This window comes from Phalacrocorax aristotelis, chromosome 11 (genome assembly GCF_949628215.1).
Source record: "Phalacrocorax aristotelis chromosome 11, bGulAri2.1, whole genome shotgun sequence".
NCBI lineage: Eukaryota > Metazoa > Chordata > Aves > Suliformes > Phalacrocoracidae > Phalacrocorax > Phalacrocorax aristotelis.
The window spans coordinates 23273543-23299180 of record NC_134286.1 but is presented as its reverse complement, the minus strand read 5'-3'; the positions used below and the strand labels follow the sequence as shown (position 1 = coordinate 23299180).

Genomic DNA, 25638 nt, shown 5'->3' with positions numbered 1-25638 from the left:
ATCTTCCATGAAACATAGACCTTGCTTTCTGACCTACCCTGAAGCAGAGCTGCTGTGCTGAGGAGAGGCAGAACCAGTAGGCTCTGCTCAGCCTCTCTGCATGCCCAGCTACGACGCCTCCGAGTTTTTGCTATCCAGGGTGCAAACCTGAGACCATTTAGTTGACATCAGGATGGTTGAGAGTGGAAAAAATAAAATCCCTCCATCAGTTCCTAGGCAGCTCCTGCAGGACACTCCAGACCATGTCCCTGTCAAAGCAGCCCGCTGTATCTCATCACCCACGTACTGGCTCCGAGGCTTGGTGCAAGGAGGGTCCTCTGGAGATGCCATGCTCTCTCCTCCCTTAGTGGCAGATGCCTGAAAGAAAGAATGGGGTGGAAATCGTGATTTGTCTGTCCTCCCTCAGAGAGGAAAACTTGAGATCTGGCTTTCATTTCTGCTGCCTCATTTTGGAGTCCTGTGTTTAGTGCTCAGAGATCCTGTGATTTTGCTGGAGCTACCAATTATGTTCAATTCAATTCTCCTCTGTCATCAGGAGGTCTTAAGCTTCCCCGCTGCTGATGCCGCTGACAGTTGCTAGAGGACAAGATCCCGGGAGAGCTCAGGTATCTGACAGAGGTAAGCAGCCACCCCACTCTGCCTGCTGAGCTGCTGAGGCTTGTACCAAGCCGGAGGGAGGACTGGCTGATGGGACTGGAGGGGACATAGTCCCCACACTTACCTCCAGCACCTGCGGGTCTGCAGCGTCCTGGCTTAGCTGGAAGAATTTCTCAATGAACAGCTGCTCCGCCGTGCAAAGGGGTTGTAGCTCTCTCAGCACCTGCTCCAACACCTGCTTAGAAACCATCGGGCATGTTAGAAAACCCTTCTAGCACACACTGAGGACACCGGCATAGATGTCCCTGTCCACCCAAAGTGACATTTAAGGCAGGCCAGTGGTACGGAACATCTCTGCTTCTGCTCCAGGCACCCAGCACTGGAGAAAGGGCTGTGCATGGGTTGCAGCACTGGCACAGCCCCTGTGGGACCCGTGAACCCTTTAGCAAATCTCAGCTCCTTACCTTGATGGTCGTGCCTTTGTCCAGCGTGTCCTCCTGGCCGTCTCTGCTCCCAGGGACGCTCCATCGAGCCTGCTGCCTGCTCCCCATCGCCACCGGCTTCTCTACGCCTTCCTGAAGACCTGCGTGGTAGGTTGGGAGGTGGTGAGACATCTCCATCCCGCTTGGCCTCTCCAGCTCTTCTGATCATTTTAACAGATGGAAATGTCTCTTTATGTCTGATCTTATCTGCACGCCTTTTCCTGTTGGATTCAGATATAGGGGGGCGCAGGTTTTGCTCTCATTTTTTATTTGCCTTCTCATCTGTTTCTCTCTCTTTTTCTTTACTCTTTTTTAATTTCACTGTCTGTGATGCTTACGCCTTTGCTATATAGTGCCTAATACTAACTCTTGAGGACTGGGGAGTGAAAAATCCTAGGCGATAGGAGCATAAATCAGCAGAAATGCCTGCAAGAGTTTCAGAAAAAATGTTTGTTGCTTAGTTTGGATGGTAAATTGCCATAAAATAATATCCAGGCGGGGGGGGGAGGGTTGGCTTTTTTCAGAAACTAGTATTTAAAAATGATAATAATTCACCTGGAAATTAATATACTTTTCAAACATTACCAGTTTTTTCCACGCTGTTTTCACTGGGGGCCTGGCTTAAGTGGAAAAGTTGAAAAATTTCTTTGAAATGTGCATTAAAAGAACACTATTGTACTCACTGAAAGAAATCAGTGGGGAAACATCCCTATGATTTTCTAATTAAGTCCAAAAATTGGTATCATTCTGCTAACCCTAGAGGTCCTGGGTGAGTCAGGCCCGCTCTCCATTTCTCATAACATCTGAAATACCCTCATTCAAGCCACTCCCTGCAGGGCTTTTACCTTTGAAAAAGATTTGTCAGATGCCCTACACACTGAGCAGGGATGAGAGATGACAGACAGCCCTCCTTGCGACCTCAGCCTTGCCAAAACCGTGGAGGAAATTAATCAGCTGCTTCATAATCTTTTTCCCACCCTGATGCAACGGGTGATGATAATTTCACTTGCTGGGAAGTGGCAAAACCAGGAAAAAAAAAAGTCCCCCCCCACAGCAAACAGGAAAGAGTTTTACAAGTCTGTAAATTTTAGTGTGGAAAAGGGAATGGTGAAATGAGGAGAAAAGACTTAATTATTGGCTTACAGTTAATTAAAAACAGCTTGGGGTTTGCCTTCTAAATTCTCCCGTGATACTGAAACAAGGCAATAAATCATCAGGTGGTATCTTCAGAAGCGATCGACATAAATAATCCTTTATGAAGGCAGGGAATCAACCCTAAAAATTCACCGCCACAGTAATCAGTAGAAAGAAAGAGGCACAGAGAGCTAGAGCAAGGCTGGGATTTTTTAAAGTGTGGATGAAAGATGTTATCAGGCAAGCGTCCTTGCAGCCTGGGCTTTCATCCACGCAGCGGCTCACCCCAAGGAGTCGCTGAGCAGGTGAAATGTCAGGCAAGACCTTGGGTGAGGTACCCGCAGAACTTCATCAAAGCCAAACCTTCCCTGCAAAACAGCTGGAGACCAACTGATTCTGCAGAAAACATTTCAGCAGGAGGCTCCAAAAGCCCTCGGGAGCTGGGAGAGGCCGCGCTTGCTTTCCGTGTCCGTTGCTGCCGAGCTCCTTCAGCAGAAGGACATTTGCCTGCATTTCCAGGCTGCTACTGAGCCAAGAAGAGGCCATCTTCACCTCCGGCGGGAGGTGATGCTCTCCCTCCTGCCTTCTGCCGGCGTCTCCAGGGGCAGGCAGGTGACCCTCCGTTGGTAGCACCGCAAGCCCCGGGGAAGGTGCCTCTCTGCAGCTGGTAGAAGCTCCGTGGGTACACTTGGTTTCAGTGTGCTGCTCACATTAACGGTGGGCTGAGCGTCCCCAGCCAAGCCTGGGGCTACCGACCTGTCCCAGAGCTCTTCTCACCCCAGGGAGCAAAGCACGGTGCCAGCACAGGCAAAGCTCGTCTCATCTCGTCCTGGCTGCAGGAGCAACGCCAGCAACAGGCAGATGCCTTTGGGTGATTTATAACAGTGCAGTAAGAGGCTTGCAACCATCAGTGTGTCCTGTTGTTGCTGCAGTGGGTTTCACAGACACTGGATTTTCTCCTGGGATTTTAATTACTCCCATTTTATGGGACTTGCATAGTCGTTAAAGATAGGCAAAGTACTGAAAGGAAATCACTGGTTTAATATTTACCGACAGGGCATCAGGCAAACCGGCTGCCACACATGCCCTACGCTGTCTAGTTCTTTTTTTTAATTTAACAAGCCCATTTTCATAAAGAGCCCCTTTAATAGCCATCTCTGGCCCTGCAATGTCCCCCATTTTAATGGCTTTTCTGAGCAGACCCAGCTGTGCTCTGGGAGGAAACAAACTCGTGTGTTTTTATTTTCTATCGCGCAGCAGAATTGAAGTCCCTTGCTCAGAGCCCATCAATCACTTTGCAAATAGGAACCAGGGCCTCTTAACCCTATACACAATCTTTGTTATTTCCTTCTGTTTAAATAAAAGCAATCACTCTGCTTCAGGAAATGGTGCTTGATCACATTATCTTATAAACCACAGATCGGAGTTTGCTTCCCCGCTGCTAATTCCCCAGGCTTGCTTGCTGCCAGCAGGTTCATTGCCTCTTATCAGGAATTCCTATTTTTAGGCGAGAAAGAGCATGATTCCCCAGGAAAAGATGTGTTCAGGCATGGAGGAGAGGGGGCCGTGAGAGGAACATTAACTTTTTTTTAACTATTTGTTTTACCCAGTACGGCAGGTGAGGGAAACCGTATGCGCCCCCACGCCGGGCTGGGTGCAGGAGCTGCCTGGTGAGCTGGGCCCCGTATGACTGAGGCATAAAAGAGCTGGAAGCCGAAAGCAAATTGGTCCTGACTAGATTATCTCATTGCAACAACTGCTGTACTTATGCGTCCACCCCTTCCTCCAAAAAAGGAGAGCAGTGCTGGACATCATAGCATGGTTTGGGCTAGAAGGGACCTTCAGAGGCCACCTAGTCCAACCCCGCTGCAGTGAGCAGGGACATCAACCAGATCAGGTTGCTCAGAGCCCCATCAACCCTAGCCTTGAATGTTTCCAGGGGTGGGGCATCGACCACCTCTCTGGGCAACCTGGGCCAGTGTCCCACCACCATCATAGTAAAAAATTTTTTCCTTATATCCAGTCTAAATCTCTCCTCCTTTAGTTTAAAACCATCACCCCTTGTCCTGTCACAACAGGCCTTGCTAAGGAGGTTGCCCCCATCCTTCCTATCGTCCTTCTTTAAGTACTGGAAGGCCACAATAAGGTCTCCCCACAGCTTCTCTTCTCCAGCTGAGCAACCCCAACTCTCAGCCCATCCTCGTAGCAGAGGGGCTCCAGCCCTCGGGACATCCATAAGGACAAGACCCAGCGCCGGCTGGGTGACAAAGCAGGGACAGCAAAAGCAAGCGAGCCCCGGAGAGCCATACGAACTGCCCCTGTCCTGTCCCATCCCAGTATGTCATTGCCAGCTCTGGCAGCCACGCTGGGGATTTCCTCATCAGCATCTCTGATGAGCTGGGAAGGAAACGCGGGAACCGTGCTCTGCGCTGCTCAGGGCCCTCCACCTGGCCAAGGCATCCTCACGAGGTTCCATCACCAACCCATCACTGTCTGCTCGAACGTAGGTGTCCTCCCGAGCGCCCAGCTCACGGCGGCGGGGGCTGCCAATGTGTTCGGAGGGCGGGCGTCCCAGGTTTAATGGGCGATGCGTCGGGCGCTGCGGCGCTGCTGGGTCCCTGGCACCTCAGAGGAGCGAGGAGGACATTCAGGGTGACAACGTGTTGTAGCAGCCCCATGGGAGAAGTGTCTTCCTTTACCGTACTTATGAAACGCTGTCCTTTGTCAGAAAGCCTGTATCTTACTATTATCCTGGAACCTCATTTTATTTTCCTGTTGTCTGTTTGCTATAGGCTTTCCTGAGTCCTCCAGCATCAGTGACAGCTTGTAGCAACAAGTACAGCAGGTTAACGGCATTACGCACAAATAATTTCCTACCACCACTTTTCAGCCTGTCCCTTTGATTTAATTGCCTGTTACCTTGTATTTAAATTACAAGAAAAGTAATAACGTCCTGTTGAATTTCCCTTCACAACTTATTTTTTGACCCTTTTTATCATGTCACTACTTTTCTGCTGGAAACTAGCGCAGAGATTTTGATCCCCGTTTTTCCCTCTCTTGGCTCCATAGTTTGGCAAATCATTCTGGCATGGAATAATAGGTTTCTGGTGACTGTAAAAATATTTCCTGGAGGTGTTTGCTTTCTCCATTTCTAGCGAAATTTGCAAAAAGGAACATTTTAATTAAGGGTTAGTATCTGAGCTTCTACTGTCTCTTCCTTCAAAGGGGATAAATTTTTGAAAATGACAGGTAGTGGGGAGAAAAAGCCAAGTTTTTTTTCCTTTTCCTCTCCTCTTCTTTCCAGCGGCAAAAGACTATTTAGGTGCAATGTTCCTTCTCTCTTTCCAGGACCTGTGTGTCCCATTGTGGGTACACATACACTGCAAGCACCGCCCATCCTGGTTTGGTCCCGTGGTCCTGAGGTCCCCTGTTTTCTTGGCATGTGTGGCTGAGTGTCTTTCCCAGGGGAGCTGGCACTGGGCAGGGAGGAGCTGGAAGGGGTGGTGGGCACGTTGAGCTACGGCTGAGATGCACACCCAGAAACGGGAGCTGAGAAGTGCCCTTGTGTCCCTTTCTTCAGGCACGGCCGCCAGCATCTGGGCATTGCACTCTGCCTTGCTGGCCCACCCTGGACTGGGACTGACTGGGGCAGGACTGGGAATGCAGCAAGGGGGTGAGCAGAGCAGCACTCAGGTCCACTCGTGCTTCTTGGCGCCGTGCGCCTTCACCTCCGCGAGGCGGGAGTGGCTGCAGCTGCCGTGATGCAGAGCAGAGCGATGCCGAGTGCTCCCGCCCGGAGGGATGCAGGGCAGGTCGACAGCCACAAAACCCGGGATGCGGAGGAAGCTTCTTCTGTTACCCCAGCATGGGAAAAGCTGCCAGCAGAAGCACTGTCCTCTTCCCACTCTTGTGCATTTGCTGCTAGCACAGGCTCTTTCCATCCCTGCTGGAGACTCACCAGGCTCTTCACAGATCCGCAGGGCAGGGAGGAGATTACAGCAGAACACCCAGATATTAGCTCTTCCCTTTATAGTCATTTCTGAAGCTGAGGGAAGGGGCCCTGGAGGGCTACAGAAGTGGAAATCATGTGCAAGGGTCTGATCCTGCAGCCTGCTGAGCTTCAGGGTATCTCCCTCCAGCTGCCCATGGCCCAGGCTCCCTAACTACCCCTTGTACCCTGCAAGAATGGCATGGACTTCACCCCAGAAGATAAAGGTTGGGCAAATACCAGGGCAGTCATGTCAGCTGGACGGGGGCTATCGGTATGATCCCGCTGCGGGGCCAGCACAGCAGCTGCGGGGAGGCAGAGCCCTTCACCAGGATCCTTCAGCCACCAGCCCCGTTTCCTTCCTTAGGCTTCGTCCTCTGGCTCCGGGATCTGGACACAAGTGATGAAGTAGGTGCAGAGCTGGAAGAAGCCGAGCTAGCGTTCTGATAGACTAAACACACCATGCAAAGTGGTTTTTGACATTCAAGCCGTGCCAAGCTGGCATGGAACTTTCCATTGCTGTGCTTTGTTTTGCTGAAGGAAAATGTAACTTCTGCACGATCAAAAACTTCCAGAGGAGACAGATCAGTTTCTCTTTTTATCTTCAGAAACACCTGACTGGAATATTTTGAGTCAGCAGCGATTTCTGTTGAAATGATCACCTTGGGACAGCACAGCCCCACAGCCAGCTCACTATGAAATCATTCTACTCTCACAAATATTGCTATGAATACACCCGTGTCTTCAGGGACAGGCTTGGTGACATCTCTTTATAGGGGAAAGAGTGTCTGAGGGGTCTGTGACCAGCTTTGCTTGCATGGAAAATGGACCAGGCATCAGCCAGGCAGTCCCACGTCCCCCTCTTAGGGCTCCTTAGGACACAATCTCAGCCACTCGTGCATCATTTGTGAGTCCCGCAAAGGGAAGGTGCACAAAAGCCACAGCTCTGAGAAGCAGCTAAACAAAAGTGGGTAGCACGTGGAGCCAAGGCTGACGCAACCACTGCCTGGGGTAAAGCAGCGCCAGCTTTGTCGCCTGCTGCCGGCTGCAGCCCCGCTCCATGGAGGAGAAAGTAAATTCACGGCACAAAACTGGGGCAAGATTCCTGTGATAAAGGATGATTGCCATGTTCCCTACTTGCAGATAAATCACTGCTCAGCAGCACAAAAGTCATATTTCCAAATCACTCACTTCCTTTTCTTCTTCCTAACAAGAATATTCTGGCTTGTTCAAAGAGGGCTTTGATCTCCCGGTCATAGAGTCTGCTGAGGTTCTGGGCGTAGACCTGGAAAGACAAGACAGACACAGAAATTCCGGGTGTATCTGATCTATCTATGAACAGTGCCCATTTCGTAGCTTTTTCTTCAGCTGCCCGCTTAAAACAAAAGTCCGTGGATGGCAACTGAAACAGACCTATTGGTTTTGGTGTGTAAGACCTTCGGAAAGGCAAAAACCAGCAAAAAAATTACAAACCAAGCCTCAGTGATATAAAAAGAACCACCACAGTTACTTAAAAACATCCCTATTAACAGGAGAGGACAAGGACTTTAAGATGCCCCTTCCCTAGAACCATTTAAATACGGCAGTGTGGAATAAAATACAAGATTAACCACATTCGTTTAATGCTTGTCACTCTCATTCAGCAGGAAAATGGCCAGATGAAAGCAAAAAGACCAAATTTTAGCATTTCAGGCCTTTTCCTTCAACACAATGTCTGCCACCGAGGCTCAGACTGCTTTCTGTCAAGCACAGAGGTCCAACATCATGTGGCCAAGCTGGCCAGACACCCTCCTAGAAAGGCCAAATGCTGGAAGCTCATGGTGGTATGGGTTAGGTGAAACCAAGCTCTCGTCACAAATTAACCTGCCTACTCACCTGTTCCTGGTGGATGGTTTGCAATATTTGATCAGGATTTCAGCCGTACCTTGGGGAGATCACAGAACAGAACTGGGTTGGCGTTCCTCAACCAGGCCATGAGCGGGGCATAGGGCACCAGTTCCTCATGGTGGGGTCCATGGCTTGGTGCAGATAGCTTGTCAATGGGCTGACCAAGAGCAGGGACCTGAGCATTGCCCTAAAGGAACAGAAACATCAGGAGGAGTCAAGACATAGCCTTGAAAAACTCTGTAAAATAATTGCTTCATAATCACCCTTGAATTTCCAGTTCTGAATATGTTTGAGAAGCAAGTTTGAAGGGTGAAGCAGAACATGCATGATCACATTGAACTCCAGTTTTGATCTCATGTCGGGGGAACAGTTCTGAGCCCAGAGGAATGAGCTGGCCCATCAGTAAGACATGGGCTACTCCAGCTAAGTGCAGTGGTCAGAAGACACAGGAGAAAAGCTCATAGTTCAGGAGCGTGCTGGAAGCTGTCCCTCCAGGCATGGGAGGTGGGTCTGCCTCCGGGGGGCACGCAATCGAGGGGGAGGATGCTGCACGGTTGACGCAGCCCATCTGCCGGGGCCCGGCAGTGCTGGGACATCACACCCACAGACTCAGAGCCATGAAGGTGGGATGGGAGCTCAGCAGGCTCAGAGCAGGTCCAGGTAAAGCTGCTTGCTCAGGGATGCATCCAGGCAAGGTCTGAATATCTCCAAGGATGGAGATCCCACAGTTCCATGCCAGCCACATCCCCTCCCGGAATTTGCCTGAAAGCAAATGCTAAGGATTTGAGGTTATAATGCTAAGGATTTGGGAGTAGCTCCTTTTCTCTTCATGAAATGAAATCTGGAAAAGTAACATTTTCCTTTCAGATTTCTCCCCACAGAGATATTTCCACTGTATCTTTTAGACTGCAAGACAAGCACTTGAAAATGTTAATCAAAGGATGAAGGGATTGGCTTTTATCCTGGGATTTTATATTACAAACAGACGAAGAAGCACGGCCACCCCCGAAGTAAAACAAGAAAATCTAAAGCAAAAATCTTTAGGCCCAAGCACTTTTTAACATGACCAGAGGATTAATGACGGTCTCGGGAGGGAACCTGATAGCCTGATAGGTGCAGAATTGTGCTGGATTTCTTCTGCATGCCTGCAAAACCAGCCAGAGGGCTGGGGGGGCAACAACAGGGTGAAAAGACCGGGGCACAGGTGAAAAGGGCATGTGAAAAGACCTCTGAGGAGACACTTTTGGAGAATCCTCTTACGGTGGCATCCCCCATACTGCTGGCACTATTTTACCAGAATATTAAAATCTCCCAGGATTTTGAGCTGCCACATGAAGAGCGAAGCCCACCTGCAGCTCGAAGATGCTTGTAATGTGACTGATGAAAGCGTTTTCAAAGTTCTGCTTGAGCGTTTCAAACATGATCAGCTGCTCGGCCACAGACTGCATTTTCCGGTAACCTTGGGGAAAAAAAAACAAGAGTATCGTGGTACGGAGCAGCACGAGCTGTCGTGGCTGCAGAATAACAGCACTCAGCACACTGGCAAATAAAACAGGTCTTCAGGGAGTAAGTTCTGGTATAAATATTACCACCCAAAAGCCAACAAAGGGAAAAAGAATTGCTGTGGTACCAGGCAAATACAGATAGGGAGGGAGTTTAAATTTAAAAAGCATCCATCCGTCCGACCGTGGCCGAGGACAAACGCCCAGTCTTTTCCCAAGGAAAGCATGGGGTTTCACGGCAGGATCAAGTCCCTGTACAGCAGCAGGTCTCCAACAGCCCCCACAGCGGATACTGCTATGACAAATTACCATTTTCCCACGCGCAAGCATAGACAACAGGGTTGCCCCAAAAGACCACGATTTCTAAACATGTCGTCCCACCAGTTCCTTTCTGAACCGTAAGAGGTGTTGTAACCGATGGCAGCCAACCATGCCTTACGTCCAGGGACTTAGAGGAATTGTACAGATGCTCGCCATATGTTTACCCCAACTTTGATGTCAACGGGACCAGCCGGTGCCTGAGTGCGGGGGGAGGTGCCTGCAGACCTGCCTGTGCGTGGACGCCCCAGCCTGGCCTTTTGCAGCACGGATTGGATTTCTCTAGAAATGGAGCCAATCCTCCTCCAGCTACTTGTCTCCATGGGCGTCCAGAGGTAATGTTACTTTGGCTTTCCCAGCCCTCCTTGACTGTGCTTCTAGAAGAAGCTACTGAAGACTTTGAAACCTTCGGCAATATCTTCAGAAAGAAGAAAGCCGACCCTGCAAGCCTGTTTCCCCAGCTGGCAGCTCTAGGTGTGCTGCAGGGTGGTCTTCACCATACACCCCATGTACCCCCAGGTCAGTGCTGCTGCTCTGCTTCCCAAATACATGCCTGCTTTCTATTTATTTGCTACTTTGCCCCAGGCGGGCTGCCCAGAAAGAGTGTAAGCCAATCCCTGGGAACCCCCCTCCGGCTTCAGCGGGTCAGGGGCACCTGCAGAGGCTGGGCAGCACAGGATGGTGCTGGGTGTGCAGCACAGGTTGTAGATGAGCTGGTGGCTCTGCCATTTGTAGATGTAAATCTCTGCTCTCTACTCACCAGGCTGTAGCTGGACGTTCATACAGCCAGATAAAGCCTCTGCTGCAGCAATGCAGGCTTTCACTCTGCTGGGGCTGGAAAGATCTGCCTGGCTCAGGGCATCGCAGTGTTCCTTGCTGAGGTCGAGGCGGGTCTAAAAACAAAGCCAGAAGAGAACAGGTACAAGCACAGCCAGCTTCTCATCCCTTCTCATCCCACCCAGAAGGCTGCTGGCTTGAAATACCATGGGGCTACCTTCAGCCGCCAGGCTGCATGCGTCCGCCAAGAAGACCATGCTGCTCTACCCCCACCAAAAACAAAGGTCTGCATGGGAACAACTGCAGCGGTCGCCCAGGAAGCCCTGGCAAACCTCAGCATGAGTTTCCAAAGGACCAGCGCCTCCGGGATCGTTACTGGCAGGAAAGTGGGGGGGAGGAAGAAGGAAAAGCTAAGGAAACTGTAGCTTGAGTTACTGAGAAACAAAAAAGTCAGTGGCACAAAGGTCACTGTAAGCAGTGGAAGTGAGGATTAGCTGTGCTCTTACAGCACAGTTCTTGCATTTATGGTATGTTATGTTTGTAAATAATTTGCTTTCCCATATTCCCAGAGCTCATCAAGGGTCTTTCACTGGCTGTATGTCCCCTCCTTACTCCACACGGATGCTGAGACAGGCTGATGTGCACCAAGTCCACAGCTGATGGCAGACATCAACTTACCAGGTAAGTTACCTTCAAGGGTGGGGAAAAGAAAAAAATAAAAGAAAGCAAAGGAGAGAAAAGGAATGGGGAAACTCCCATCAGTGGGAAGAGAAGCGACAGGGACCCTGGCAAACAGCCTCTCCAGGTCAACAGGGAGTCCCCAGAGTGCTTTTCCCATGGTAGATGTTTGGTTTGCTTCAGGAGCCACTCAAAGTCCCCAGCGGTTTCTCTGCACATGAGGTTATGGGTGCTGCTGAGAACATGCTTTGACCAGGGGCGGGACGTTGCATACTCTGGCTCTAACTGCTGATTAAATACTGTGCTTATGTATTCCTGCGTAACGATTATTTGCTATTGAAATCACTATTATCTACTAACGAGAGCTGTTTTTCCCTAGTACAGAGGTATAAACTGAAAGCTACCAAGTGAAGGGAGGAAGAAAGCAACTACCCCCAGTGACACTTGCTTCCCACAATGACCCCACAAACCAGCCATAGGTACGCCTGGAATTTGAAGGCACAAGGCTGAGAGGATCTCAGTGCTTTCAGTGCAAGGGTAAAAGCGCTGCCCCACCAGCCTCTACGTGTGTAGGAAGAAAGTCCCAAAGCTGAACATGAAAGGTGGACCACAGCATCCCAAGTGAAAGGCTGCAGAGCTGTGTTGGGAAGGTCTTTGGTGTTACATCATTTGAGGTTCATCTTGCCCATGAAAAGGACTTTCTGGGACCCCTCTTACAGCCCTGGACCACAGTGAGGGTACTGAACATCATGTCTGCTGCTGGCCTACCTGTAGTCCGTCCCAGCTGTGTGGCCGTCCTTATATTATCAAGATGACAAAGTCCCTCAATTCTAGGCCAGAGAAGCTCTGTAGCCTTCGCAGACAGGTAATAGTTTTCAGAGTATTTGAGGCTGATGGCAAGTTTTTTCTAATAGATTCAACAGGCTGAAGACTTGTCTTTGCAAATCCACGTACCGTGAGGAAGAGGATCTCATCCATCAGCTTTGTCTTGTTGGAAATGATGCGATGTAGCAAGGAGTTTTCCTGGTGGATGTGGTCCATCTGCTGCTTCACACTTCCCAGTAACTCGTCGTAGATCTGTAAGGTCTCCTCCACTCTGACCACCTCTGCCAGGGCCTCGTCAACGAAGTTCATCAGCTGTGTCACCTGCTTCTCAGAAGAGATAATGGCTCTAAGGTTGGCCTGTGAAATGGAGAAACAGAGGGCTTCAGCACTGTGGCAGGGACTCACCACCACCATCTCCAAGCCAAATACCCTGGCCTTCACCCTCCCAAGACAAAGCAGAGACCTTGTCACTACAATGTGCAAGAAGCTGTCAGAATCGCAGCTGTCCCGCATCACTACCTGCACAGCGTCGATGTCTTTGCACGTGGCTAAACTCTATCCCAGCACTCGCCCGCAAGCCCCAAGTGCCAGGGCAGAACAACCCTTCCCTGAGCACGGTGCACGCTCAGAGGACTTCCATCTGCCACGGCAGCGAGGTTACTGCTGAGTCACCGGGCGAACCCAACCGTGAGCAGAATACAGCCTTTGCACATTTGGAGAGGATACCAAGCCCTCCTGACACCCCACTTTTCCTTCCGGGCACTAGGAATGTCCCGAGTGGACACTGCAGGGAGTCTCCAACCCTCAATCCCCACAACTGGTGAAGTCCCCTGAGGACCTGGGTGTCCATCCCACAATATTTGTAAGCAAACGCGCCAGCTTGGAGGCACCGGCCATCTCTGCCTGGTTCTAACACATTTATGCAGACCACAGCCATGCCTAGTGCCTGTCACAGCACGTTTAGTACAGCTCCGGGCATTGCCACTGCTGCCAGGGTGTTACCCAGCTGAGCTGCTCTGGCAGCGGAATTAATAAACAGTTAAATCATGCATGAGACATGCACATATATATGTCTCTAATACAGGAGCTGAAGGCACAGTTTGCCTAGGGATGTCTCAGGTGTTTGTTTTGACGGGTGGTAGAGATATAGCAGCATGTTAATTGCTGCTGACAAGCTCCGCTAGAGATTAACCGCTTCCAAATGTTAATTGTACCGTTTTCAGGGCCTATACGCCATGCGGGATATCAAAGAAAACAATCAATACACGGGTCTGGGAGGCACGAGGCTTCCAGACTGCTATTTTTCTCTCCATTAATAAAGCTTTTAAAGAAGTTTGTCTTTTCTGATATTTCAATTATCTGACATCTTTTTCATTAAATGAAGAACAGAAGCAGCTGCACCCCCAGTACGCCGGGTGCTCAGCTCACGGGTGGGAAGTGATAGGAGGAAGAGAAGCAAAGTCTTGTCAACCCAAGTGGGGTTACCGCGGCTTGGGCCCACCCTGTGCCCTGAGCTGGGGATGCGCCTGAAAGCACAGCAGGCGCTGGGCATCTACGGTCCCTGTGCTGAGGACTTTCTCTTCCCCAAGCTCCCCCTGCATTGCTCTGGGATAAAGACGAGCTGGCAGCTCCGGCTCTAGAGGTGGTACAAGCAGGACAAGGTGCGGGAGCAGCGTGGAGGCGCTCCTGAAACGTGCGAGAGCCACTCTGCACACCTGGACGTGCCAGGAATGCTGTAGCTGCAACAGTACAAAATGGGCCAGGTGGTGCTGGGATGCCTACATCTCTCACACTAAATACAGTTAGACTGGAAGAAGGCACTACTGAGGAGACTGAGAAACTGCAGGAAAAGTCTCAGGGTGTGGTGGAAGTTATTAATAAAGCTGTCAATGTTACACCGAAGGTGACAACAAGCAATGGAAACAGTGCTTCTAATAGCAAAATTATTAAAGAGAAAGATGATGAAGCCTGCACAGCTTCGGTCTCACTGGCAAAGCACGGATTACAAATGTAGTGCTGTTCTGGGACAGCGTGGGAGGAAGGACCGTGCGGAATGGCTTCAGAGGTAGGCAGATTCACAAAGGGTCTGGCCAGGTCGGAGGAATTCTATAGAAATCACAGCAAGCACAGCCAAGCATCTCCATCAAAGGGAGAGATGCAACTACCACGCTGCAAAGTGATGCAGCTTTCCCACAGGGAGCCCGGTGACGGCAGGGAAGGCAGCAGGCTCAGGGGTCAGGTCTGGAGCAGGGGCTTGCTAAAGCACGCAGACACTCACCTCCAAAGGCACCGACGATGCTAAGCCACCGCTCCTTTCGCCCGGAGCCCCACCAGCCTACGCAGGCCGGCGCGAGGGACCTGCGAGGGAGCAAACGGCCCCGCTCCCAGACTGCTGCTTTCCAGCCGCGCGCCGGGGACCCTGGCCCGCGGCCACGGGCTCTGTCCGGAGCTTCGCATTTTATTAAATGTTCCTAAATTACAGCCATAAACCTCCGGCGAGCCTGTCACTGCCGTGCCTTCAGATTGTCTTATTAGGGTTTAACAGACCCACGGGGGTTTGCCTAGAGCAAAGCATCACCGGTGGCATTGGCAGGGCAACCGCTGGCAGAAGGGGCTCTCCGGGGACTCGCCGCCCGGGTGGGGGTAATAACCCTCCTGCTGGAGGCGGCACAAAGCTGCCGGAGGCTGCCGGCGTGTCAGCGGGTGCTGGGACCCTGCAAGCACGTAGGAATAGCAATGTTAAAATCAGAGCTCGCAGCCTCCCAGGCGCCCTGGCCGTGCTCGCCTTCCCTCCAAAGCAGCTAAGTGCTTTCTTGCTGTTGGTGCAGCGTTTTGCGATTCCCAGAAGAGATGGGTTAGCAGAAGGTGATTAGTATTGTAAGAGGAGCACAAGGTGTTATCACTGGGATGTGGGGAAAAACATTTAAATATATGCATGTGCTACTCTAACTTGCTGGTATTAATAACGCTTAATATCATAGATTAAACCTTAGAAATAGAAACAGCTCATTAATTAATTTGTGTTAGCAATAAGTGACATATATTCATTAGAGGGCATTAAAATAATGTATTCGACAGCCACCTTTCATCTCAAAGAACTTAATAGAGATTTGTTAGTTACCCTTGTAGGGTATTTTACAGCTGGGAAACAAAGTGCCTTGAATGACTTGCCAAGAGCAGGTGGGAGCAGACCTCAGGAGTTTGGTCTTCCAGATTAACTACTAAGTTTCCAAGTGTAATAAATCATATATAAATACAAATTGGGAATACAGCAAATACTGGAGCTAGAGGAGGTTGGATTTAGAGTTTGTGGTTTCTCGTATAGCTTAGGATCATTCATTTCACTTATTTTATTCCCTTTGTTCTTCAGTTAGCTACCCATAAAATCCTAGCACCAGATATATTAGCATAAGATAAATGCTCGAAGCAGGTATCTCATTATTTTGCTCCAGCACCCAAAGAAACAAGTTATCCTCTGCAGAAATGCAATAAAATACAGCAACTCTAATAAAGCAAATAAAGTTCACTAGTCTGAAAATAATGTGTGCCTTCTTCATTGGCCCTTTCTACTACAGTTTATCTTTTACTTTTTATCTCCTTCCAGCTCAGTCTCATTTTTTCCTCTTTTCGTTCTCCCCAGCTGCTGCTTTTCCTTCTGCAGGGATCATTGTTGGCACGCCGTGAGCTGCAGAGCTGGCTGTGGGTTTGGCAGGAGTCGGGGGAGCTCTCGGTGCCCCGAGGTGCCTGGCAGGCTAACCCTCCCGGCGGGACCCCCAGCCCCATGCAGACAGGGAGGGGAAAACACACAGCATGGCCATCGGCACCGTGATTTCCCCTTGGGGCAGCGCCTGTAAATCATTTCCAGATGTGGATAAGGCTGCGGGGTTGCTCAAGATCGCTGCTGACCTGGCTGGGGGCACAGCCTGTAGACCCAGCAGGGAGGGCCAGAGGCAACGCCCTAAGACAAATTTCTTCTGCACTGGTGACCACAGAAACGATGGTCCTAGTTCACATCACATGGGACACAGAGACCGTCTACGCAATGCAAAGGAGATCCTGGAGCTCCACAGCCTCACCCACCTCCCTCAGCCAGCCCCAGAACACCCCACTTCATTTTGCCCCACAGTTAGACCCCTACCCATCCCTGCGCTGCCCCCAGAAACTATAACCCCTCACAGCTACATGTCCACATGCAGCTGGGCTCCGTATCCTTCCCTGCAGCTGGGTCTGTGCCACTGTTTTGCTGTACTCCTTTGCCAAAGCGACAGTGGGCTTAGTCTGCCTTGAGGTGATCAGTCACGGTGTGCATCGGGGAGACACCACTCAAGACAATATCTAAGGGCGGTTAAGCTCAGCAGAGACAGACATCTGGTGCCTGGCTGCCAGGCTGCAGCTACTTGTTCAGCCCCTGCAGGAGGCAGGCAGCCCCCCTATAGTGCGCGGCAGGACAAACACCGACCCTCGAGAGGGGAGCAGCAGGGTCCTCCTGGCTTGCACGCCTTCGAGCTGGAGTAGCACAGCACCGAGGTGACTTTCTCTACAATCAAGTGCTCACAGCAAACGGAAGAGCTGCCGATACCCAGAGACTCAGTCCGGTGCCCCTACGTGCCAGGCACCTTCTTTTCAGTTGAGTCACAGCCCCTGGCCCCCTTACCCCATCCAGCACATGGAGATCATTGCTCAGCTGCTCTGCAAAGGCCACCGAGTTGTTCACAAGAGGTTCATACTCCTCCATCAGCTTCAGCACATCGGCAGCTTCCTTCGGTGTCATCTCCTGGTACGCACTGAGCTCCTCCTGGCTCTCAGTCTCTGCAGTGTCCTTCCTGTCTTCCTGGGGTCTTTGTCTCCCTGCACGGACGGGAGGAGACATGGAGATGGCCAAAGCCTTCTAGCTATGTCATTTTATTAGCCCTGCTAATATTAGCCCCAGGGGTCTCATTGAGTCCAAGTGGCATGAGTCCAGTGGTCTCAGTCTGCTGGTCAGTTAGAGTAAGATCACAGCATGGAGCAAAGATGTGGATGGGATCAAGGGTCAGCTTTGTAAGAGGGACTAAATGGACATTTGAAATTTAATTTAAGCTCTGGTTGTGTTTTTATTTGCCAACCTCTCTAGGACAGCGTGTTGAGGTATGTTGATATGTTTGTTATACAAAGCTAAGACGAATTTCAGAGATGAACAGGCTTCTTCTGATCAAATATACCGATAGGCATGTGTTGTAGAGTAAAAAACATTTTTATATCCACATATATCTGTATTTCTTGATATACTGCTGGGGAAGGTTACCAGGCAAGAAGCCAGTCTCCCCCTGGCCTGACTTTACCAACACTTTACCGCTCACCTTCCCCAACCCGGAGTGCAGGTAGCATCTCTGGAGATAAGACAAACTGTCCATCTATTTTCCGTCCCAGCCCAGCACTGTGTCTCCATGGCAAGGGCCAGTGGATAAATCCAATGGCTGTGCCTCCAGGTGCACAAAGCGTGGGTCCTCCTGCTTCCCTCTCGCCCGTACCCACCTCAGCCTCTCCCACCATCTGCATTCACTGTTTGAAATGTATTCACCTCCCATTCCTAAAGTGATAACAGCGATGATGCAAAAACCCCAAACCACTCCGAGTGTGACGAGGAAACTAATTACCTTCCGCTGCCCAGGAGGGGACATTCACAAATGTGATAGAGCTGGCGAGGAATCGGTGGTTCAGTTTCCACAAGCACCTGATAAAGGTTTTCTTCTCGTCGAAGCTGCCAGCGGTCCACTTGTAAACCTTATCAAACTGCAGATCAAAATCCAGGCGTGCCTAGACGCCAACGGTTAATTGCATCGGTTAGGCACCACTGGCCACACCACGCACCCTGGTTTGCAGCACGTTTTAATGGCAGGCGCTGAATGGTGTGAAAACACCTCGTGCACCAGGAGGAAAAAGACCCCCTGGCTGAAGGAGGGAAGGACACACACACCTCTACGCTGCAGTCTCAAGCTTTGGGGTTTTCGGTGGCCCCAGGAAGCCGCGTTGTGAATGGAGACTAGCACAGGGCTTGGATGTTAGAGCGGAGAGCTCTGCCTGCACAGGCAGCTCAGCCCCCTCGACCGGGGCGATGAGCGCGACACCTCCCCGAGACCACCTAACAAAAACCCCGGCTGGCATATGCTGGGAGGGTGACCCCAGGGAGGCCAGAGCTACTGGCCTCACCGTGCTGGTGACTAGACTGGTTTCGGTGGAGCTGCACAGGTGTAGTCACGCTCAGGTCTGATGAAGGGCTAGAACGGGCTGTTGCACCCAACATCCCCGCAGCACCCGGTGTGACGGGACACCGACTGTACCATGCCCAGGGTAGCTGTTGTCAGAAGTTTGATCTGAAGTCTTTCAGTCAATGAACTCCCTGACAAGCTCTGTATTTCCAAGCTGACAGCAGGTGATTTCTCTAGTTAACAGCAAATCCTTCTTCATGTTTCTTTCCTGGAGACGTAGACATCTTTCCCTGGACTTGAGCTGCTCTCCCAGAGCAACTGGGCAGGATTTGAGGGTTATGTTCATGGCACTTGGCAAATAATCATAGGCACCATAAAAGCACTGAAAATAAAAGGATGTAGAGCAATTCTGACCCTAGAAGCGGATGCCAGGACACCCATAGTGAGCCAGACCAAGCAAGCAACCAGTCCCAGTGTCCTGATCCAGCATGCTGATTGCTTTTCAGATTATATAAATCCCTCACCTTTTACTGCAGGTTTTGGGAGACGAACACTGATGAATTTTGACAGTGGCCAGTGGCAGACGCTTGGGAGAAAAAGCATTCAAAGGGCAAGTCCAGAGTTATATTGCCTTCAGGATTCGCTGCCAGCCTCCAGCAGCCCATGATCTAGCAGCTCGCTGAGCCTGAGGTTGCATCCACAGCACTGTGTTTAACAGCCCTTGAAGGACCTACTGTCCCTGATTTCCTCTAATGGTTTTTTGAACTTATTCACAGCGTTGGCATCTACAGCATCCTGTGGCAATAAGCTCTGCAGTGTAATGATGTGCTGAATGGGAAAGCTCAAAATAACTGGAGTTGAGCATTTGGGACGAGCCCTGCACCCGCCCCGCCTCCCACTGCAGATATTCCCCTCTGCAATCCTCATCCAAGGGGAAATCTCAAACCTCTCTTCACTCAAGGATTGGGAACACCCAGAGAAAACCCCGAAATGGGCTTCTGCAAGCTCAGCTCTGAAATCCCCGCAGCAGCACTGTGGTATCACACATGCTTCACCTGGCACCTCCCAGCGGCCCCATTTCCTGGCAGGGGAAGGTCACCGGAGATAACGGGAGCATGGACTGGGGAAAAAAGCATCCTTGGCATTTTCCTATGTTGTTTTCATCCATATAAGTGTCAATATCTCTACATCCATCTACGCCCACAGGATGTAGTCTCATGGAGGGAGAACCCCAGCCACAGGAGACTTAGTGTTTGCCAGTAAGTGGTATATAGGCAGAGGGGATGAGGGAGGCTGCTGAATTAGGACCATCCCACAGAAAGAGACCCCTTCCTGCACCCTCGCATTGGCTCGGCGGCACAGCCTGATCTCATCTTCCGGGGAACTTAGAAGCCGCACTTATAATTATTGATACTGATCATCACAACAGACCCAGAGTTTATGAGGATTGATGCAGTCCTACGACGCCTTAAGCGTTGCTTTCTAAACACCTTGAAGCAATACGTCACGCCCCTGCATTGCTTTGCAGGCTCGGAAGCAGCCCCTGCAGCGGCGCAGAGCACTGATGTCTGGGGGAGGAATTTACAGTGTGCGGGGTTTATAGCATGCCTTATGAGGAGCTATTAAAGCAGGGAGGCATCCGTTAATCGCTTCATAAATATTAATACCATTTTGGTCAAGGGAGTTGTAGCTTTAAGCACTGCTGGACTTGCAGTGTCAGGACTTTGCTGGTGCCAGGGAAAAGAGGGCTTCCCAGCGCACCAGAGCAGACCTGATGGCCAGTCCTTTGCTGTGTGTGCTGAGAACCCGTGAGCTGGGGGTTGGCCGTAGTCCCTGCTATCTGCCAAGCACGAGGGGAGAGCTCTTGTGTTGGCTTCCGTGGACCTTCCAAGCCATGCAACAGGGAGGGGCTGTGCTGACTTGAGCACTGGGCTGCACTGGGGAGCTCGGCTCCGTGGTGGGACCCTGAGAGATGTCAACACGCCCCGGCTGCAGCCTACTGCTCCAGCCTCTCCTCCGCCTCGGGACCTTGTGCAGCAGCTTCGGCTGGTGAGTAGATCCCGTTTTAGGAATGATATGGGCAATTCTGGCTGCCTGCATTCAAGCAAAATCAGTTCAGCCTGGAAGAGGCAAGGAAGAGGGCTGCAGGCGTGATAAAGGGAAGAGAGAAGCCAACAGAAGAGGAGAATAAGAGAATAAGGGATCATTCTTCTTACCCTGCCAGAAGGAAGATTAACAGGGGAGGTGACTGCAACCTAAAAATACATCTGCAAAGGAGAAGAGCTGTCTAACCTGAAGGACAGCCATGGCACAAGCGCAAACAGGGATGATGTGGGTAAGAATACAGGCTTGGAGCCGTAAGAAGGCTTTAGTCATTGACACAACCAACTTCGCTATTTGCCTCCCAGTAGGAGGGGGTTAAAAATACACCAACACTTTACGATAGGGTATGATCAGTTTTTCTCATTGGGATGGCTAGTGAGAGGGAAAGGACTGAAAATCCTGGAGGCATCTTGTAATCCTAACTCCTCAGGAGCCAAAGTAGTTTGGAAAACTTGGTGGAGCCTGGCTCATCTGCTAGAAAAAAAGCTCAGGCAGGACAAAAGCATGTATTTCCTTGTGCATGGGAAAGTTCAAGCCAATGAGATATCTGTTTAGTTCTGCCCATAGGATCAAGACGCCCTGCAAACCTGCAAATGCGATTTTCCTTTCAGACATGCTGTGCAGATGTACTTTATTTGTCCTGGATGTAGAACTGGAAAGCTGTTCTTTTTCTCATTTATTTCTATGCTTGTGAAAACCCAGGCACCTTGCCAAAGCCCCTGGAACGTTCACGTTAATAAAAAAACTAATTATATCAACTTTAACGACACTCTACCAGCCCCAACGGCAGAAAGGAAATATCTTGTCCATGCTTTTTTTTCCCAAAAACCTTAATGTCACCCTAAAAGCGCAGGCTCACACTGACTCCAGCTCTCTCTAATCCTTCTTTCAGTAAATGCCTCCATTTAATCTTTAAATACCCTATGCAAATGTCTGCCAAGAAGCTTTGTCAACATGGATCGACAGATGGGCCTGACAATGTGTTCTGCAAATGCTGGAGACCTGACAAGAGCAGCGCTTTGCAGCCCATCTCTCCAGCCTCCGAGGGTTGCTGCAAAGAGCCTCAGGAGGTCCTCTGCCTGAGGGGTAGGGAGATTGGCCCACCGATATTGACGGCAGCTGCATCCACGCAGCGGTCTCCCACTCACTGCTCACCCTGGTCAGGTATTTGCCCAGCCTGACATTTCCTAACTTAGAGAGGGATGAATCAGGAGGGAGGAGATCACTCCAGCCTCGGCATCCTGGGCACGGGCATCTCCCTGGAAGAGATGAGGGAAACGAGACGTCCAAAAGCGCTGGTGCAGGGTGGAGGAGCCATCCAGGGAGAGGCCTCTGTTCACTGTACGCTACGAAACAGCTCCGAGGGAAGGGCTTTTCAACTGTTTTGATGGTGGTTGTTTCCTCAAAATTAGCATCATTTAGGCTGGTTCAGTCCTATGTTAGAAAAATCATTCCTACCTGATTGAGAGTCTTGCCATCTACCAGCTTCAGCTCTGCTAAAGGCCATTTGTAGGCTATCTTGTACTGCTCTCCTCGGTCTACCTTGACCTTCACCAGAAACGGCTGTGTTGGCCTAAAGGTGTCCACTGAGGATGAGGGACAGGGGAAAAAAAAGCCAACACACAGTATTATTGTTAACCCAGTACACAGCACTTCAGTGTGAGTAGACAAGCACAGACAGACACACAGACACTGATTTTGCATTGTGGCTGTATGGAGAGATGCTACAGGGTTTCTACAGACTTGACTTTTCATTGAGTATTTACATATGGGGAGTGCTCTGGGTTCTAATCCAGAGAATTTTGAAGTCTGTGGAGGAATTCCCAAAAATATCCATGAGTTTTAAACCAGGCCATTGTGCAAGACCCAAATGTGACGGGAACAGGGCGCCCTAGTGCTGTAAGATTTATGATAGTTACATACCATATCACTGGCCCTAAAACAGGGACTAAAAGCACTGCATTGTTCGACTGACACCCACACTAACATATCCCACCAGAAATCAATTCCAGTGCCAATTAGCTTACAGTCACCTCGTGGTTCATCTGGGAGGTGCTCACCGTACATCATTCTGGCTCTTACCATTTATACCTCCCACATGGGTTAGATATCTCCAGAAAGCTGACACGGACGGTTCCAGGGGTAACTCGTGTATTTTAGATGCTACTTGTAGCGTGGCTACATCATCCCTTGGAGATATTCCTCCTGCCCTCCACTAACTACAGAGGGAGTTGAAGTACATCATTTAGGCAAGATACTATGGCTAAGGCCGCCAGAAATTAATCCCGTAGTAGGTGACTACGCTGTCTGGAAGCTCAGCGTCAGGAAAGTCTCTCCCCTGTAAGTCTGACAAAAAAATCTGTGCTAACAAAGTCTCAGGCGTGACGGAGCAGCTAGAAAAGCATAGGCCAAAGGAGATGGAAAACTTCCCAAAGCACTTGCCCCTTTGGTTCCTAATCAGATAGCTGCGTACTCCAGAAATGTCAGGGCACTGCTAAAGCTTTCACCAAAACAATGGAGACACAGAGTGAGGCTGTAATGCTGTGTCACGTTAGAATGGTTTGTTGCTGACCTCTAATGACAGATTTGATGCAAATGGTAAAAAAAAAATAACCTTATGTTAGTGGAGGGAGCAATATTGCAGACCCCAGCTCTCTGTCGCCAGCCAAAGATCATCCAACATTCAAGAGGGAACTTGTATTTTTGTTGCCAGTTCTTGACATACTATACTGCCATGGCATAGCTCCTAACTTTGGATTAAGATTTCCTTCATTTAATCTTACAATGCAGCATTCCAAGTAGCGGTCCTAGCTCTTCTCCCACATTAGGAAAAGAGCCATCAGAGACCCAACTCTGACTAGAGCTGCAAGAAACTTCCCTGGGTTTGCAACACGACCTGTCTCCCGCCCCGCCGGGGTCCTCACCCACAACGCAGAGAATGGACATCTTCTTCTTCTTCCCTGTCTTCCAGACACGAATGGTTTCCAGCAGCTTCTTTTTCTGTGGGTTGAACACATCTTTTTCCAGCGAGCTCCAAAGGGAAGCCATGGTGATCCCCGAACACAGCGGCAAGGGGTAGCTGCGTGCGCCTCCCGCTGATGCTCGTGGTCACCGCAGGCTGCGTGGCACCTCCTGTGAAACACAAACAGGCGGGAGAGGAGAAATGTGGGAAAATGCATTACTCCCACTCTGATTTTGTCTCTGTGGTCTTGCAGACAGCATCAGTGTTGAATAGCTGCAGACTTGAGGCCAGAAGGGCCTTTTATTATAATCCGGTCTGAATTCCTGCCCAGCGCAAGACAGATATGCCAATGCATCCAGCCCAGTACGGCCACAATAAAACTTTCCTCATTTCTTTGAAAAACCCATCCTTTTTGGTTCCAACTCAGCATAGCGTCTTGAGCAACAGGACCATGCCCATGGGCAGGTGAAACAGGTTAGCAGCTACACGCAATCATTGCCTGATTATTTCTGTTGGCCCACATCATTTCAGCACTTGCAGCTTAAGAAATCACCCTCCCGGGTCGCACAAGGCAATGCTCACGTGGAGCTGGCGTGCCCTGCGAGCGACACGAGATGGACGGACGTGACCGTGCAAGTCAGTGCTGCAAAGCAAGAAGCCCAGCTCCGCTTCGGGAGCTCAGCTCCCAGGCATCCCGCCCCTTGGAGATCCCCAGGGCGTTAGCTCAGCAGAAACGCACAGCAGAAACGCACAGCAATCTTCCGAGGGTGGATCAACCTGCCAGTCCAGCTGCCTTGCCAACCTTGCGCCACGCTGGGCAGCCCAAGCACGCAGAGACACAGCTCACTGAGCCCAGGGTGATGCTGGAGCCTGGCAGGAGTGAAAGCAGAGCCCTGGCTGCAGAAGGGGCTCCGAGGGGCTCGCTGGGTTGCAGTGTGGGCATGGAGGGGAAGGCAGGGCATCTGCCTTGCAGGAGGTGTCGTGCTCTCTCTCCCACGGCAAGACCGTGTAGGGCTGGAAACGCACAGCCTCTGCGACCTCCGCGGCCACATGCTGCCAGCGCAGCCTGCACCCGCCTCGCGTTCCCCAAATCTCTCCTCCTCTCCTCCATCGCCCTGGGCTGTGCTCCGCCCTGCAGAGGTGCTCGCACTGCGGACCTCCAGCTGCTCTTCCATCCTCCTCGGCTGACGGCTCTGAGATTCCCCGCTCCCTCCTCGATCCCCTAAAAAACTCATTTTTGGAGAAGTAGCAGGGGGAGATGGGCCTCAGGCCACCCCTGCTTCCCCCTCCCCTTCCACCCCTAGTTCCCCTCCCATGGGTCCCCCTCTGCTCTCCTGCAGCCATGCAGAGCAGGGCAGACGCTTCCCCAAAACGGCTGGCTTGCCTTCCCGAGCCCCCTGACTCAGTCCCAGGGCTTGGACCCACGAGCAGCGTGTGAAAGCGCCGCAGGTTTCACACGCTTGCCAACTCCTTAGCAAATCAATATTAAAAGCCAGCAGCTCCTAAACTCCCAAGGGGACCCCTGCTTTCCCGCTCTTTCAAGCTTCCCTGGCTCCAAGATAATCAACTAATTGACCTGAAAGGAGAAGGGGGTAACACGGAGGGAGTGGGAAGCCCGGCTGTGGTCTCGCTTACCGGGGCTGAGCCCCTCCTGCAGACCACCACGGTTGTATGGCTTTGTGCTGTGAGCAAGCACTTCGTGGAAATGCGTGTGCACCCACGGCCGAGTTCTCCAGGCAGCTGAACGAGTGCAAATTTTTTTGGTTTCGTAGACTAATCAAACCCCAACTTCTTGTCCCCCTCATTTTGCTTATGCAGCTGAACGTGCCTCTCCACAGCCCAAGGATGGCTGTGGTGTGCGTGGCTAAAAGTCATCTCAGGAAATCGCAACATCCAGCTTTAAACAGTCGCGGCACCTCAGGACGTTTTGCAAAAGCAACATGACCACCACTTTACAGAGGAGGAAAGTGCAGTAAGAAAGCCACCTAATCAAGAGGATCTCCACTGGTCGCCTCCTTAAAGCAATGCTCAAAGCACCGTGGGGTCTCAGACGCAGGTCCTGCCTCCGGGTCCAGCCTGCAGAGAGCAAGGGAGACGCCGACTGCAACCTCTTGAAAGCCCAGGCAAGCTCAGCTTAGCGCTAGGCTGGAACAAGATGACCCGATTCAGTTTGAGGTATTGAAACACACTGATTCAG

General features: G+C 50.9%; 1 protein-coding gene across 1 annotated transcript in view; it reads right to left on the bottom strand.

The window, feature by feature from the left end:
* LOC142063033 (exocyst complex component 1-like) overlaps nucleotides 1-23606 on the bottom strand; it is a 30018-nt gene extending 6412 nt beyond the window's left edge. Inside the window, exons 1-12 of the mRNA XM_075106313.1 lie at nucleotides 23404-23606; nucleotides 21938-22065; nucleotides 17825-17984; nucleotides 16843-17036; nucleotides 12318-12545; nucleotides 10669-10801; nucleotides 9438-9547; nucleotides 8126-8275; nucleotides 7393-7486; nucleotides 1062-1180; nucleotides 722-832; nucleotides 287-357 (exon numbers count right to left, since the gene is read on the bottom strand). Coding sequence (XP_074962414.1) covers nucleotides 287-357; nucleotides 722-832; nucleotides 1062-1180; nucleotides 7393-7486; nucleotides 8126-8275; nucleotides 9438-9547; nucleotides 10669-10801; nucleotides 12318-12545; nucleotides 16843-17036; nucleotides 17825-17984; nucleotides 21938-22065; nucleotides 23404-23527 — 1622 coding nt within the window. The 5' untranslated portion in view covers nucleotides 23528-23606. The remainder of the gene's footprint in view (nucleotides 1-286; nucleotides 358-721; nucleotides 833-1061; nucleotides 1181-7392; nucleotides 7487-8125; nucleotides 8276-9437; nucleotides 9548-10668; nucleotides 10802-12317; nucleotides 12546-16842; nucleotides 17037-17824; nucleotides 17985-21937; nucleotides 22066-23403) is intronic.
* Nucleotides 23607-25638: the final 2032 nt, after the last annotated feature.